Source organism: Lolium rigidum, chromosome 6 (assembly GCF_022539505.1).
Source record: "Lolium rigidum isolate FL_2022 chromosome 6, APGP_CSIRO_Lrig_0.1, whole genome shotgun sequence".
NCBI classification, from domain to species: domain Eukaryota; kingdom Viridiplantae; phylum Streptophyta; class Magnoliopsida; order Poales; family Poaceae; genus Lolium; species Lolium rigidum.
In genome coordinates, this window is record NC_061513.1 from 297718645 (window position 1) to 297735651 (window position 17007).

The 17007-nt window shown below is 44.7% G+C and overlaps 1 protein-coding gene across 1 annotated transcript; it reads left to right on the top strand.

Annotated features, from left to right (window-relative positions):
* Positions 1-289: 289 nt before the first annotated feature.
* LOC124667529 (endo-1,4-beta-xylanase 1-like) lies at positions 290-3071 on the top strand. The gene is made up of 3 exons (XM_047204798.1): positions 290-925; positions 1645-2576; positions 2661-3071. The coding sequence occupies exons 1-3, from the start codon at positions 305-307 to the stop codon at positions 2845-2847; spliced, it is 1740 nt and encodes a 579-aa protein (XP_047060754.1). The 5' UTR covers positions 290-304; the 3' UTR covers positions 2848-3071.
* Positions 3072-17007: the final 13936 nt, after the last annotated feature.

The window sequence follows — 17007 nt, forward strand, 5'->3', positions numbered from 1 at the left end:
AGCTCGAACAGCCGCCCGTTTAGGCCACTGGCATGCGGGCCAGTCGTGCTTGCTCTCTGCTCAGGCCTTGCGCAAGCTTTACTGTTACTCAAAAGCAGAGAGGAAAAGAAGTGCCGTCTGTGGTGCGCGGTGGTTGCTTCGAGCTTTGCACAATTTTTTGCGACCGTTCGGTGAGCTTTTGAACTATTTCGTCGCGATCCCGACCGCCGACCCTCCCGCCTTTATATACGTCCGGCCGCCGGGATCCATCATCTCACCGCACAACCAACTCCGATCATCTCCTTCCCTGCCGCGTCGTAGAGCCATGGCTTGTTCTTGTGCACACGGGGTGGTGTTCGACGCCAACCTGCTCCGGAACAGCGCGCTGGAGGACGGGCTCGCCGGGTGGGCGCCGCTGGGCGCGTGCACCAAGCTGTCGGCGCACGACGAGGAGCCGGCCAATGTGCCCACCGAGACCATCAACGACGTCGCCGACGACTACAAGCCGAGCGGCCGGTACATTCTGGCGACTGGCCGCGCCTGCGAGGAGGATGGACTCTGCCAGGTGATCCCCGGCGGCGCGCTCATGCCTCGTATCACGTACCGGGTGGCCGGGTGGATCAGCCTCGGCGACGGCATGGCCAAGGCGGAGGGCGCCGGGGACGCCGTGGTGCGCATCAACATTCGCCTGGGCGGCGACGGGGGAGAAGGCGTGGAGGAGGAGAAATGCCTGGTGGTCGAGGGCGGCGTCGTGTGCGCCGAGGCGGGGAAGTGGACGGAGATCAAGGGCGTGTTCCGGCTGAAGGCAAGCCCGGTGTTATCCGGCGCCGCGGCGGTGCACGTCCAGGGCGCGCCCGCCGGCGTCGACGTCAAGGTGATGGACCTCCAGGTCTTCGCCGTCGATCGCAAGGCCCGGTTCAAGAAGCTCAAGAAGAAGACTGACAAGGTAAGCTGAGCTCTCACGATCGCACGATCTACCGCTCCAAACTGAAAACGATTTACTGCACCTACTCCCTCCGTTCACGTCTAGCTCTAAACTTTGTCTATAAAAAAGTGTACTTATATCTTTTCAATTTATTATTTTAATTGCTTCTCTCTTATTGTACGGAAATTTTACCTAATAATATTAAGCACATTTTTTTTTCTACAAACACTTAGCTCATTTGAGATGAAATAATTAAAGAGGAGAGATGCATCTTCTAAATACATTTTTTTACTTTATTTCATAATTTATCTTTAAGAATCCACATGCACACTTGTTTGTGGACGGAGAAAGTAGATAACCTACGCACCTTGCTCGACACCAAATTGCATAGGAGGAGCCTCCAAAGAAAATTGAGAAAATTATCCTTATATCCATTTTCCTTTTGTCTCCACGACAGCTAGCTATGACATAAACACACCATTGTGAGGATTTCGGAAAACGATCCACGACTTAGCCAACCCTGCCTAGGACTCACCGGAACCCAAAATAAGGGTGCGGCAGCCGATAGAAACATGTAAGTTAGAGCACCCCTTCGTTAGGACGCTTGGGGCTAACTTCGCTCAAAAAACTTTGTGGGTTGGGCTAGGATTAAACATTTCATGACATCTATTTCAACAATATCATTTTTACGTTTCGGAAATGTTGTGAATAAAATAGGCCCTGAATTTGCGTGCATGTAGGTGCGAAGGCGTGACGTGGTGCTGAAGTTTGCCGACGCCGGAGCATCATCTGCCGTCTCCGGCGCGTCAATTCGGGTGATGCAGATGGACCAGAGCTTCGCGTTCGGCGCGTGCATCAACCCGGCGGTGATCCAGGACCCCAACTTCGTGGACTTCTTCACCAAGCACTTCGACTGGGCGGTGTTCGAGAACGAGCTCAAGTGGTACCACACGGAGGCCGTCCAGGGCCAGCTCAACTACGCCGACACCGACGCGCTGCTCGACTTCTGCGACCGCTACGGCAAGCCCGTGCGCGGCCACTGCATCTTCTGGGCAGTCGACAACATGGTGCAGAAGTGGGTCAAGGCGCTCGACAACGACCAGCTCACCGCCGCCGTGCAGGGCCGCCTCACCAGCCTCCTCACTCGCTACACCGGCAGGTTCCCGCACTACGACGTCAACAACGAGATGCTCCACGGAAGCTTCTTCCAGGACAAGCTCGGTGAAGACGTCAACGCCTTCATGTTCAAGGAGACGGCGAGGATCGACCCTGGCGCCGCCCTGTTCGTCAACGACTACAATGTCGAGGGCGGCAATGATCCCAACGCCACACCGGAGAAGTACATCGCGCAGATCAACGCACTGCAGGAGAAGGGCGCGCCGGTGGGCGGCATTGGGCTGCAGGGGCACGTGACGAACCCGGTCGGGGAGATCATCTGCGACGCGCTCGACAAGCTCGCCACCACCGACCTCCCCATCTGGCTCACCGAGCTCGACGCATGCGAGACCGACTTGGACCTCCGCGCCGACGACTACGAGGTGGTGCTCCGGGAGGCGTACGCGCACCCGGCCGTGGAGGGGGTGGTGTTCTGGGGGTTTATGCAGGGACACATGTGGCGCCAGGACGCCTGCCTCGTCAACTCCGACGGCACTGTCAACTGCGCCGGCGAGAGGTTGGCTAGGCTGACAAGTTGACATTTTCTTCTCGTGATACATTTGTTGAGGATTTTTCTGATCTACCACATGACTGACTGCAGGTTCATAAATCTTCGACGGGAGTGGACGTCTCACGCGCGCGGGAAGATCGACAGTGACGGAAACTTCAAATTCAGAGGGTACCATGGCTCGTACATCGTGCAGCTCGCGACGGCGACAGGGAAGATGCACAAGACGTTCAGCGTCGAGAAGGGGGACACGCCTCTCGTGCTGGATATGGATGTGTGACGACGGTTAATGTTGTTACCTCACATATATAGTTCATACTGATAAATACACACACACTCACTAAATTTTAACCAATGAATTTGGGAAAGGTATTGTACTGCCACATATAGCAATTATAGTTTTACATTTCCACATATGGGTATATATTGGACTACGAGAAAAAAAAGGTAATTATGGTATTGTATTGTATTGGTTAATTAAATGTAACGGGGATGAATGAATAAAGTAAACGAGCTATTCCTCGTTTTATACTGATGAATGATATGGACTTCTATGCTCTGTTGTGGTATTGGATGATTTTGTTTCCAAACAAAAACTTAATGCCTCAATTTCAAATCCTTTTAGAACCTTGAGTAATGAAAATAAAATTATATATGTGAACCGAGACATAATAGATTTCCACGAGAGCTACCCTTTTTTTTTGCGAATTCCACGAGAGCTACCCAGAAATGCAAATATTGGTACAAACTCAACGGTGGCTGCCTTGCAGGAAAATATATCTGGTCCACCCGCTTTATTTATGGTTCATCCGGTGCATCCGGGATCCAAAACACGCGCTGAAAGTCATAAAAAATACACTTGCATGCTACATTCTACCATTTTGTCTGATACATATACTCCCTCCGTTTTTTTTTAATTGACTCGAATTTAGTACAAGTTTGTACTAAATCCGAGTCAATTAAAAAGGAACGGAGGGAGTATATTGTGATAAATATTTATTTAGGTTCAATTGACTAAAATTAGTAGCCATGGATAAATAAAGTAAAAAAATAATTTTGTGTCAAATTTGTTAATTGTTTATTTTTTATTACACAATGCTTTTGAAATCCAACTCAAACCCTTACCACAATTCTCAATTTAACAATGTGCATAAACCAGCATCCCAAACCTAGTTTATGAGCCTGATTGTGAAATCACACCTCATATACACTGGCCCAAGAGATCTTTCTGACAACAACACATTAACATTTCTGTTCTTGATAGATTCATGTACCAAGGGCTCATGGCCTTGCTATGCTTAACACCTTGGTACTTCACATGGAAACTTTTTATGCGCATTCTAATTTGCACACATTTTGCTACGTGTACCATTTTCATTTTCACTTGTGTAATAATAAAAGTGTGCAAACATATTTGTCAATCAAAATGATGTATGTCTTCTTTTTAAGTTGTACTTTCACTAGTACTCCTCCATCCTAAAATATAAGGAGCTCTTGATTTTTTTGCTTTTCTACATTGTACACCCTCTAGAGTTTGTCTAAATTCGGATGTATCTAATGCTTAGATACTTTAAATTTAGACAAACTTCCGTTATGTTCAATGGGAGGGAGTGAGTATTTATAATATTTCCACAACTCTTACTATTAGTTGCCTATAGTACGTTCACAAAATTAGAACGAAAATAGATGACAAAAAATTAAAAGAAGAATACAACATATGATTTAGTATATAGTACTGGTCAATGTCCTATATAAAAGGCCAACATAAAATTGCGCGCCTTATATTTTGTGACGGAGAGAGTAATATTTTTGCGGGAATAATTACACTATAGGAATTCGTCAAGGTGCCGACGGGCCCATCCTAGGCCGCCAGCTTTTTATCTGGGCCGTCGGCGTAGGGCTCGAACCGGACCGCCCAGCAAATAGGTCGTCAGCATAGAAAAGCCATCGGCGTATTGCACTATGTGCTGGCGGCAACCATCAGCACAAAAAATCCGTCGGAATTGCCTGGCACGCGTTGCCCCTGGAGTTTTTGCCGTGACGGCGAATCAACCCCCCTCCCCCCAAATTGCCTTTTCGTTTACGAAAGAATATAAGGAAATGTTAGAAATTTCAAAAATAAAATCCTCTGAGATGACCATGTATTGTGTGTTCTAGTTGTTAGGAAAATTAACAAACATGAATTTTAATATATTACGCAATTGGCGTCATGTTTTGGTAAAAATATTTTTCTGGTTGCGGACGACCTCTAATGAAAATGTGTTTTATATGAAAATATCTACGGAAATTTTTTAGATTCCTCAAAATCAAAAAGGAAATATGAGTTTTTTCATTCGGTGATTTAAAAAAAATCAAATTCAGTTTCTTGTTATTTGAATACAAGATTATTACTACTTATTGATTGTTGTTTACTCAAATAGTTTTTTTGGAATTTAAATAATATAGAAGTGTGATGTTATGGCCAAAAGGTTAATACGATTGATAGGGTACTATTGTCAGGAAAGTATACATTCTCTGCAAGAAACTCAGCAGGAAGGAAGGAACAAGTTAGTATGCTGAGATGGGAGCAGTTTAAGGATGAGTTACCGATGGGATGAGAGCAATTTGAGTAGTGACCATGGGAAGTTTTACTATTGGTTTTCGTTTTTTTTGGAAAACTGACAAATGGCCATTAACCTCTATGTCGACGGCTGCCGTCGGCATAGCCTACGCCGATAGTCATAGCCTAAGTTGATGATAACCTCAGCTATGTCGATGCCTTGTTATGCCGATGGCCAAAATAGCATATGCCGACTGCTAGAAGTTGTTACAATCTTGACTGTTTCCTCTAGTGTTATAATATTTTTTTTTGTCTTTTATCTATTATTTCTCCTCATTCATGTACGTGTACAACAATTTTTTTGAGGGAAAACAGAGTTTTATAGATTAATCAACAAAGTAATACACTCTTGGGCAATGAGGTCAGCAATGCCCGAGGAGCATGAGGTGTTCAGACGGCAAGCTGTACTCCAGATCTCAACCCCCTTTTAGAAAAATCCACACTAATCTCGGTTCGTAACTGCCTTTAGTTTCGGTCGCTCAACCCAATCGGCACTAAAGCCCCCTCTTTTATTCCGGTTGTGTTGTGAATTTGAACTAAAGGGTCTCCACGTGATTGATCTCGAGCTCTCGGGCTGGAGATGATTTAGTTCTGGTTGGTGGAACACCAACCGGGACTAAAGAGCTCCATGTGTGGAGCGCAGGAGCCCCCTTTCCTCTCTATTTTCCTTTTGATTTTTATTTTGTTTTTATCATTCAATTATTTTTCATTTAGTGTTTTTATTTTTATTTAGTGTTTTTCATTCAACTCGATGCTACTACATACAGCAATGAAGGTACCATTAGACAACATTATCACGAATATAGTGATCGAAGTGACCTCTTTCTTCATGCTTGGTCGAACATATTACACACAGTACATATACATATACAATATAATTTCTCTTGCGATCCCCATTGTCTAAATATAAATTCCCGATGGTATTCTTGTAACAACCCAAAAATTTCAAAACAAACAAATTGAATTTCCCTAGTTCCAAATTTTGGAACCAACAAAAACTTTTGTTAAAATAAGATTGACACATTTAGATCTTGTTTAAATCTAGTGTTTTGCCATGATGAGTGTTATTATGCTTATGTGCTAAACCCTAAAACCCTAAAGTGATCAAGTGAAGATCACCAACCCAATAAAATCAAAGAGAAAGAAATCAAATAAGAAAAACCTCAAACCCTAACCTTCTCCGAAATCATTTTTGGATATATTTTGAGAAACCCAAATTAAAATAAAAGACATATGGGGACTTATAACCCTAATAGGTAAATCTTGAACCCTACCTTTATTCTTTATGCTAAATGGTGATGAACCATGGTGAACCCCACTAAACCCTAAACCTCCCCCCCCCCTCTTTTCACCACCCTAGTTAAAATAAAATAAAAGGACAATAAATAAGAAAGATGTATATGTGACTATGGCTCTATTCATAAAACCTTACCCTAATCTTTTCTACTTTGCTTAGAGGTTTGGAAAATCTTCCTACACCTTACCTAGTACCTATCAAACCAAATCCAAGTGATTTCCAAAAAGATATAAAAAGAAACTAAAAATGCCATAGAGGCATATGAGAGTAAATTAGCAAATTTGTGAATTTAAGAATCTTGACCCTAGGACTTATGGTGAATGGTTGGATCACTTCCATATACCCTTTCAATACTCAACAACATCAAATGGGCCAAGAACACTCAAATCAAAAATCAAATGCAACATATGCATAGAGGCATATGAGACACATAGCCATTTCACCAATTTTTGCCCTATGACATTAAATCTTGACCAAATGGTGTGCAACCATTTCTAAACTTCATATAACCCTAAATTGACCCTAACCCATGTCCAAGTGAAGCAAGATCAACACTCTACAAAAATAATAAAAAGTGACACATCACCTCTTATGTGTTATGGCCATTTTTGAAAATCTGTGACCAAGACCTTTTGAAATGGATTCAATGGTTTGAAAATGTTTCTAACCCAATAAGAACCACATTAGAGTCAACCAAAGTCAACTCAATTGGAGGGAAATCAATTAGGAGAAAATCCCCATTTCCCTCACATACACTAAGGGCAATTTTGCAAATCTTCAACCAAGGCCATCATGGCTTGATCTCTTGCTTGTAGAATACTTATATATGATAAACAAACACATTTGCATCAAAGAAACAAGAATCAAATCAAAGGAAAATTTAAAACTCACATACATGTGATAATGGTCATATGACCCTTTTATAATATCTTACCCACTTTACACCCCTGCCTTTGACTTCTCTTCAACCTACCATGGTCAACTATGACCATGTCATCCAAGACCTTGTCAAGGTCAACAACTTTCATGTTGACCATCACTGCTGAGGTTGACTAGGTTGACCAGAATAGAATGGACAAGAGGAGACCTTGAATTAAAGAGTAGATCATCTCACTTTTGGCATTTTGCAATTCTTCACCAAATTGACCACCACCACCACCATTCCACTTCTATGAATATATAAATGAGATCCACAAAAGGATTTTTCAAAATTCAAAAATATTTCTCTTTCGGCCATTTGGTCGAGCACCTTGCAGCAGTGGATAAACTTTGTGCCCATACCTCATTTTCATTTTGGACCAAGTCCAACCCCGACTACCTCCGAGGCCCCGGAGCTCCCTCACACCTCCCATCACCAAGTACAAGCCACCGCACCCCTCTCTCTTGGTCACCATGACCAAAACACCACCCATGCCGGCCACCATTGACACTCACCATGCTCACCCCTCTCCTCTCCCATCCAGGCCACATCAACATGTCACCTAGCTTCCCCTGACCCTCCTGATGTAGACCCTGCACGCGCTGACCCGAGACGACGTCGGCATTGACCAGCAGCTGCGCGTCCAGACCACGCCCAGAGACGCCCACGCGCGCCAGGACGCGCACGCTGGCCACCCTGGACGCGACAGGACGCCGCCGGCCCCGTCGTTGCCGACCTCCTCTCGTCCTCGTACCTCTCTCCTACGCACGCACCAGGTCACCTGCTCCCTCCCGGACAACCCCTCCGGCCCGCGCACGCCCGTAGCCGACGCCATGATCGACGACCACCCGCCACTGCCGCCAGAGTGCGAGGACGATGACGATCGCCTCAGACCACCATTTTCTGCGCCGTCAAGTCCCACACACTCACAAGGACGTCGCCTACACGCCTGCGTCATCGCCAGTGCCCAGAAACCACCGTAACGCCATCGTCATCGACGACCGGCTCCGCACCCCTCGGCCTCGACCGCCCGCTATAAAAGGAGGGCGCCCCTGCCTCAATACTCCACACCACCTCGCTCCCCTATCTCTCCTTGCTCTCCTCGCACCTTTCCCCCTGCGCATTAGCCACCACGCCGCCCCAATTTCACACCAGAGCTCGCCGGAGACGCGGAAGACGAAGCCGTCGATTTCATCCACCTCAGGAGCCGCCGCGACCCTCCCTCGACTCGCCGTCGTCGACCAGTCCGTTTGCCCGCCTCGCCGACCTCGCTGGACGTCGGTAAGCCGCCCGTCGCCACCCTCCTGGCCGCCGGTAGGGTTAGCCCTCGCCGGAGCTCATCGACTAAGGGGACAAACCCTGGCCGTCCGATCTCTTTAAATCCCACGGCCACCATCGCTCCTTACCGTTTCGGCGTTTTAAACGCCCTGACAGTGGACCCCACTGTCAGGCGGCCCGCTCGCATCGCCAGCGTAGCTGGGCCGGCCCAATTCAGTTCCCGCCCCGTTTGAATTCAAAATTCGTTTAATTCTTTTTCACTTAATTTGCAATACTGGTGTCAACTTCAAAATTCAATAGATCCAAATCTACGGAACCAAATTCAACAAATTTTATATATTTGGAAAGCTCATGAAAGTACCTAGCTAATCACGCTGGATTCAATTCAAAATATTTCCTAGATCCTCTACAATAAAAATAACAAATCAGTAACTTTTAAAACTTCAAATAAATCTTAAAAATCAACCATAAACTATTTTGAGGTGGTTCCACCTCTCATAAATCACATTTGATGTGGTTTAATTTATTATGTAATAAAATACTATAGTTGTTTCATATGATCATGGGCTAGATTCAAATAGTGGCTATATGGCCATTTCTAGCTCATTTAAACTATTTCAAAAAATAGTATCTAAATTATATGAGGAGTAGCATCTCATTACTCCAAGTGATTCAATGAGAGTTGATGACACATGTATTAATGACCCATATGTTCCTCTTTAAAAATATTAAATCTTTTTCATAGTAGTTGTTAAATGGTTCAAAACTACCTATTAAATCATATGAGATGCTTTGGTCTCATTTAAATCTTTGTCTCAAGTAATTCTACATGAGGTAGAGACTCCGATCATTTAGGTCTCACATGAATTGTTGATGATATTAAATCTTTACCATGTTAGGATTAAAAGGTATGAGGTGTTCACCTCATTTAAATCATTTTCTTAAATGATAAGTGTGAAGAGGTTGACTTTGGTCAACCTAGGTCATATATTATTCATAAGAGAAATTAAATCTTACTAAGATAATGAGAGGAAATTATTTCTCTAAGTAATTAAAAGTAACACCTTATTTAGTATGAGAGGAAATTATTTTTCCTAAATAAGAAAACAACACATTTACGCACTTAATAGTAATGAGTGATGCTAGTTTACTTGTGTAAATTATATGAAGTGTTTCACTTCATTTAAATCTTGTCCCAAGTACTTTCATATGAAGTTTGAACCCCTGGTCAAATACTCTCACATGAAATACTTGGAGATTTTAAATCATAATAGGCATTATTAAATGGTATGAGGTATCCCTACCTCATTTAAATCATTTTCTCAAATGATGATGATGAATGGTTGACTTAGGTCAACATAAATTCATATGTGATGGTTTGAGAAATTAAATCTTAAAGAAGATTCAATGAGAGGAAATTATTCCTCAAGAACTATATGGAAACTATCATTTACATATAAAATGAGAGGAAATTATTCTTCCTCAAAGCAATACCACCCATGCACCAAATTGTATTAATTGTGGGAATAAAATAGTTTGTGTGAATATATGTGATGTTTGGAATAGCCAATGAATTGTTTGGTGATTGTATCCTCGTATTCGTTTATAGACGCTAGTACCGGAGACTATCAAGAGGAGGAGGTATTCTACCAAGAAGAAGGAGAAGAAGACCACTTTGATCAATACGCCAACCAAGGCAAGCTAATATTCTTGCAAGATTACCCAAGTGCAAAGCTCCTCAAGAGAAAGGCACCATTACTTTTTACTTTATGCTTAATGATCCTATCCCAAGTTTTTACCTTACAAGCTTTTGGTTTTATTTATCAAAGTTTATTTTTGATTCATGAGTCACTTGGTTTAGTTATGGAGTAGTACAAGAGCATCACACTTAGCCTAGAAAGCTATAAGCTAGTTTGCACCTCTCATGACTAGTTGCTAGTGCTAAACTAAATTAGACTACTCTAGATGGGAACTTGTGAAATGAAATGACTTTGAAAACCTTGGAATGATGAGTCATTCTATTGAAAGATTTTGAAGGTGAATATGACTGGTGAATGACTTGGTGAATTTTACCAAAACTGATGGTTGGGTTCGGATGCGATACCATTCCAATTTTACAAGTACCCCCACAATACCTGAAATGGGTAAGGCTTAACTAGAAGTTTATGTATCTTAGTATGGGTTCCCTCTAAACAAGCGTCATCGGGGTTAGGCTGGAGGCTGCCTCTACAACAAAAGAAATGATGAGGAATGACGTGAAACGAGGTGAATGTCCGGCCCAAGCCCTGTGCAGTTCCCGGGTTAACAGTTGGTTTTCACCGGGAGGCCAAGCTCATGGGGAGAGGTGCCTATACTAGGGTATGTAAGTGAAAGGTTATGGTTGGTAGTCCGCACACGGAGTGTGGTAAATCAGGGCCGATTAACCCCGACGGATTATTGCAAATGTTGTGGCACAAGTGTACGACCTCTGCAGAGTGTAGATCTATTCGAATAGCCGCGTCCACGGTTATGGACGGTTGGAAAGGCCATACTGTTCCGTCATCAGACCATTTTCAAAAATGTGACATGTGAAGGGTGACTTGTGATTTGAACTTGAAAGGTGAATGGTAAACTTGACTTGAATCACAACAGAGTTGTGGGAATGACACTAATGTTCCCACTTGAGTTAAGTTAGGCAAATGAAGAGGTTTTGTTTACTAAAGTGCTTATGAAATAAAACTGGCTTTATGCAAATGAAACTAGAGCTTAGAACCCCCTTACTATAGTTGATAGTGTTTACCTTAGTATTAGTTTGCGAGTACTTTAAAGTACTCATGGCTTTGTCCCCGGCTATTCAAATGGCCGGACTATGAAGAGGAGTACCGGAACCCGGAAGAAGGACAGCAGGACGTCTACGACAACTAGGACCACTCCTGACGTCAACAGTTGCCTGTGGAATAGATGGACCACGACCGCTACTACTTCGCTTCCGCTATGTGTTTTGTAATAGGATCTCTAGATCCACTATGTTGTATTAAGACTGGATCATGTGATCCTTTGTTGTAAGACGACTATGTGTTGTAATGAATGATGTGTTGTGATATCAATCTATTATGTCTCGCAAAAACAATATTCCCGGGATTGCGATGAATGGCATAATAGGCATCTGGACTTAAAAATCCGGGTGTTGACAAGTTGGTATCGAGCCATTGTTGACCTTAGGAGACCCTAGTTAGAATGGACGTCTGTAAAACTTAACTTCAAAACCAAAGAAGTGAATATTTGTGAAAAACTTATTCTCACTCTTAACCTTGAAATCTTTTTCAAAATGAGAAATTCATACTCTACTTCTTTGTAGCACTACCTAAAATTTTGCACACTTGACTACTTCTTTAACTTACTTATCCTACTTGCTCACAGATGACGTACCAATGGAAATCCTATAAGCTTGGATCCGGAGAAGACAAAAGTTTCGAAAAGGAGTTGAAGCAACTGGTGGACTATCTAGGACACCCGTATCCCGAGTTCTTCGGAATACCCCTCAAGGCTCAGTTAGGAGAACCACCTCGGTGGGACGTTTCTACTGATCTACGAAGGAAGCTTGATGCCCCGGTATGGGAAACCATATGGTTTTCTGTAACGGGAAACACTTGGAAGGAAGGACTAGACAAAGCTATGCAAGAAGCAATTTCCCGCCTGTGTGGACAAAATGAGGACAAGATCAAGAACACTCGCTTCATCTACTACCCAAGACATGACTCCATGGGAAGACCGATGACCATGCCCCCACCACAACCAAAGATGAACCCCTCTGAAGCACCTCAGGACTTCGAGCAGTACAAAACCCGCAGGGATTTGGACAATGCCCTCGCCTCTCGCCAAGCACCTCACCCGTGAAGAAGAAGAATCCACCCGGAAGAGTAGTATCACCCCAGCACTTAAGTAGGTGTGAGTTGTATCAGGATCCCCCTTGTATCGTAGAGCGATGAATGGTTCTTCAAACCAACGGTGTGTTAGAATTGTAATGTGTGATGCTTGGTATGAATGAAAAAGTGTTGTTGGTTTCTACCTCCGCAACACTACACAAATTTTCAATATTATGAACTTTTCAAACTTAACAAAACAAACCATAGAAATTTCCCTCTTATCTTATCTCAATGTTCAGATGGCCCCACCAACCCGCAACGCCACCCAGGATGCCATGATGCAACTGCTGCAGACAATGATGGCAGACCGAGAAGTCGAAAGAGCTGAACGCCAAGCCAACATTGCGGCACTGCAACAGATAGCTCAGAACAATCAAGGCCATGGAAATCACGATCACCCTGGATCAAAACTGAAAAACTTTCAGAACACCAACCCTCCGATGTTCAACAAGACTGAAGAGCCCCTAGATGCTGATGACTGGCTCCAGACCATGGAGAACAACCTCGAAGTTGCGCAAGTTGAAGCCGCAGAGAAAGTGCTGTTCGCCACGCACTACTTAGCAGGACCAGCCAGAGCTTGGTGGACCAGCACCCGTGCCATGAATGCAGGACAGATGATGACCTGGGAAGACTTCAAGCTGAAGTTTAGCAAGTACCATGTGCCCCAAGGACTGATCAAGAAGATGAGAGACGAGTTCCGTGAACTCAAACAAGGAAGGATGTCCGTGGTGGAATATCGCGACAGGTTTCTTACTCTGTCGAGGTACGCCCCGGATGAGACCGACACCAACGAGAAAAGGAAGGAGAGATTTCTGAACGGACTACACGACGAGATGCAGACTGTGTTAGTGAACATCCCATTCGCTGACTTAGAAGCCCTGGTAGACTCAGCCATACAGATGGAAGGAAAGCTGCATCAGGCCAACGAGAACCGCAAGCGAAGGATGATGAACCAGAATGGACCCCACCATACCCAGAAGTACCGCAATCACTCCTCTGGAGGATTCACCCCAAGATACAACAAGCCCCCTGCCCAGAATTATCGCCCCAACTACACCAACAACAACGGAGGACCCCCGAAGCCCGGAGGCAACAACAACAACAATCACAACAACAACACCCACCCCAACAGCAACAACAACAACGGTAACAACAACAACCCCAATACTGCCCCAAGGACTGGAAGCAATGCCACCCCCGTAAACCCCAAAGACAAGTCCACCGTCAACTGCTATGAATGTGGAATTGTGGGTCACTACTCCAATGAGTGCCCCAAGAAGCTTGCCAAGATTGCCGCCAATACCCCTGCACCTGCTCAACAACAGCGCCGCTTTGCTGGAAGAAGGAACCAGAACAACAACAACGGCCGTCTCTACCACATGGCTGCCGATGAAGCTCAGGAAGCACCCCAGACCATGCCAAGTATGTCCTCCTGTTAATAAAACGCTCAATCTCTCTTAGGAACCTAACTTTTCTTAAAATCTCGGGACGAGATTTGTTTAAGGGGGAAGGGTTTGTAACAACCCAAAAATTTCAAAACAAACAAATTGAATTTCCCTAGTTCCAAATTTTGGAACCAACAAAAACTTTTGTTAAAATAAGATTGACACATTTAGATCTTGTTTAAATCTAGTGTTTTGCCATGATGAGTGTTATTATGCTTATGTGCTAAACCCTAAAACCCTAAAGTGATCAAGTGAAGATCACCAACCCAATAAAATCAAAGAGAAAGAAATCAAATAAGAAAAACCTCAAACCCTAACCTTCTCCAGAAATCATTTTTGGATATATTTTGAGAAACCCAAATTAAAATAAAAGACATATGGGGACTTATAACCCTAATAGGTAAATCTTGAACCCTACCTTTATTCTTTATGCTAAATGGTGATGAACCATGGTGAACCCCACTAAACCCTAAACCTCCCCCCTCTTTTCACCACCCTAGTTAAAATAAAATAAAAGGACAATAAATAAGAAAGATGTATATGTGACTATGGCTCTATTCATAAAACCTTACCCTAATCTTTTCTACTTTGCTTAGAGGTTTGGAAAATCTTCCTACACCTTACCTAGTACCTATCAAACCAAATCCAAGTGATTTCCAAAAAGATATAAAAAGAAACTAAAAATGCCATAGAGGCATATGAGAGTAAATTAGCAAATTTGTGAATTTAAGAATCTTGACCCTAGGACTTATGGTGAATGGTTGGATCACTTCCATATACCCTTTCAATACTCAACAACATCAAATGGGCCAAGAACACTCAAATCAAAAATCAAATGCAACATATGCATAGAGGCATATGAGACACATAGCCATTTCACCAATTTTTGCCCTATGACATTAAATCTTGACCAAATGGTGTGCAACCATTTCTAAACTTCATATAACCCTAAATTGACCCTAACCCATGTCCAAGTGAAGCAAGATCAACACTCTACAAAAATAATAAAAAGTGACACATCACCTCTTATGTGTTATGGCCATTTTTGAAAATCTGTGACCAAGACCTTTTGAAATGGATTCAATGGTTTGAAAATGTTTCTAACCCAATAAGAACCACATTAGAGTCAACCAAAGTCAACTCAATTGGAGGGAAATCAATTAGGGAGAAAATCCCCATTTCCCTCACATACACTAAGGGCAATTTTGCAAATCTTCAACCAAGGCCATCATGGCTTGATCTCTTGCTTGTAGAATACTTATATATGATAAACAAACACATTTGCATCAAAGAAACAAGAATCAAATCAAAGGAAAATTTAAAACTCACATACATGTGATAATGGTCATATGACCCTTTTATAATATCTTACCCACTTTACACCCCTGCCTTTGACTTCTCTTCAACCTACCATGGTCAACTATGACCATGTCATCCAAGACCTTGTCAAGGTCAACAACTTTCATGTTGACCATCACTGCTGAGGTTGACTAGGTTGACCAGAATAGAATGGACAAGAGGAGACCTTGAATTAAAGAGTAGATCATCTCACTTTTGGCATTTTGCAATTCTTCACCAAATTGACCACCACCACCACCATTCCACTTCTATGAATATATAAATGAGATCCACAAAAGGATTTTTCAAAATTCAAAAATATTTCTCTTTCGGCCATTTGGTCGAGCACCTTGCAGGCAGGGATAAACTTTGTGCCCATACCTCATTTTCATTTTGGACCAAGTCCAACCCTGACTACCTCTGAGGCCCTGGAGCTCCCTCACACCTCCCATCACCAGTACAAGCCACTGCACCCCTCTCTCTTGGTCACCATGACCAAAACACCACCCATGCCGGCCACCATTGACACTCACCATGCTCCCCCTCTCCTCTCCCATCCAGGCCACATCAACATGTCACCTAGCTTCCCCTGACCCTCCTGATGTAGACCCTGCACGCGCTGACCCGAGACGACGTCGGCATTGACCAGCAGCTGCGCGTCCAGACCACGCCCAGAGACGCCCACGCGCGCCAGGACGCGCACGCTGGCCACCCTGGACGCGACAGGACGCCGCTGGCCCCGTCGTTGCTGACCTCCTCTCGTCCTCTACCTCTCTCCTACGCACGCACCAGGTCACCTGCTCCCTCCTGGACAACCCCTCTGGCCCGCGCACGCCCTGTAGCCGACGCCATGATCGACGACCACCCGCCACTGCCGCCAGAGTGCGAGGACGATGACGATCGCCTCGGACCACCATTTTCTCGCGCCGTCAAGTCCCACACACTCACAAGGACGTCGCCTACACGCCTGCGTCATCGCCGGTGCCCGAAACCACCGTAACGCCATCGTCATCGACGACCGGCTCCGCACCCCTCGGCCTCGACCGCCCGCTATAAAGGAGGGCGCCCCGCCTCAATACTCCACACCACCTCGCTCCCCTATCTCTCCTTGCTCTCCTCGCACCTTTCCCCTGCGCATTAGCCACCACGCCGCCCCAATTTCACACCGCAGCTCGCCGGAGACGCGGAAGACGAAGCCGTCGATTTCATCCACCTCGGGAGCCGCCGCGACCCTCCTCGACTCGCCGTCGTCGACCAGTCCGTTTGCCCGCCTCGCCGACCTCGCTCGGACGTCGGTAAGCCGCCCGTCGCCACCCTCCTGGCCGCCGGTAGGGTTAGCCCTCGCCGGAGCTCATCGACTAAGGGGACAAACCCTGGCCGTCCGATCTCTTTAAATCCCACGGCCACCATCGCTCCTTACCGTTTCGGCGTTTTAAACGCCCCGACAGTGGACCCCATCGTCGGCGGCCCGCTCGCATCGCCGGCGTAGCTGGGCCGGCCCAATTCAGTTCCCGCCTCGTTTGAATTCAAAATTCGTTTAATTCTTTTTCACTTAATTTGCAATACTGGTGTCAACTTCAAAATTCAATAGATCCAAATCTACGGAACCAAATTCAACAAATTTTATATATTTGGAAAGCTCATGAAAGTACCTAGCTA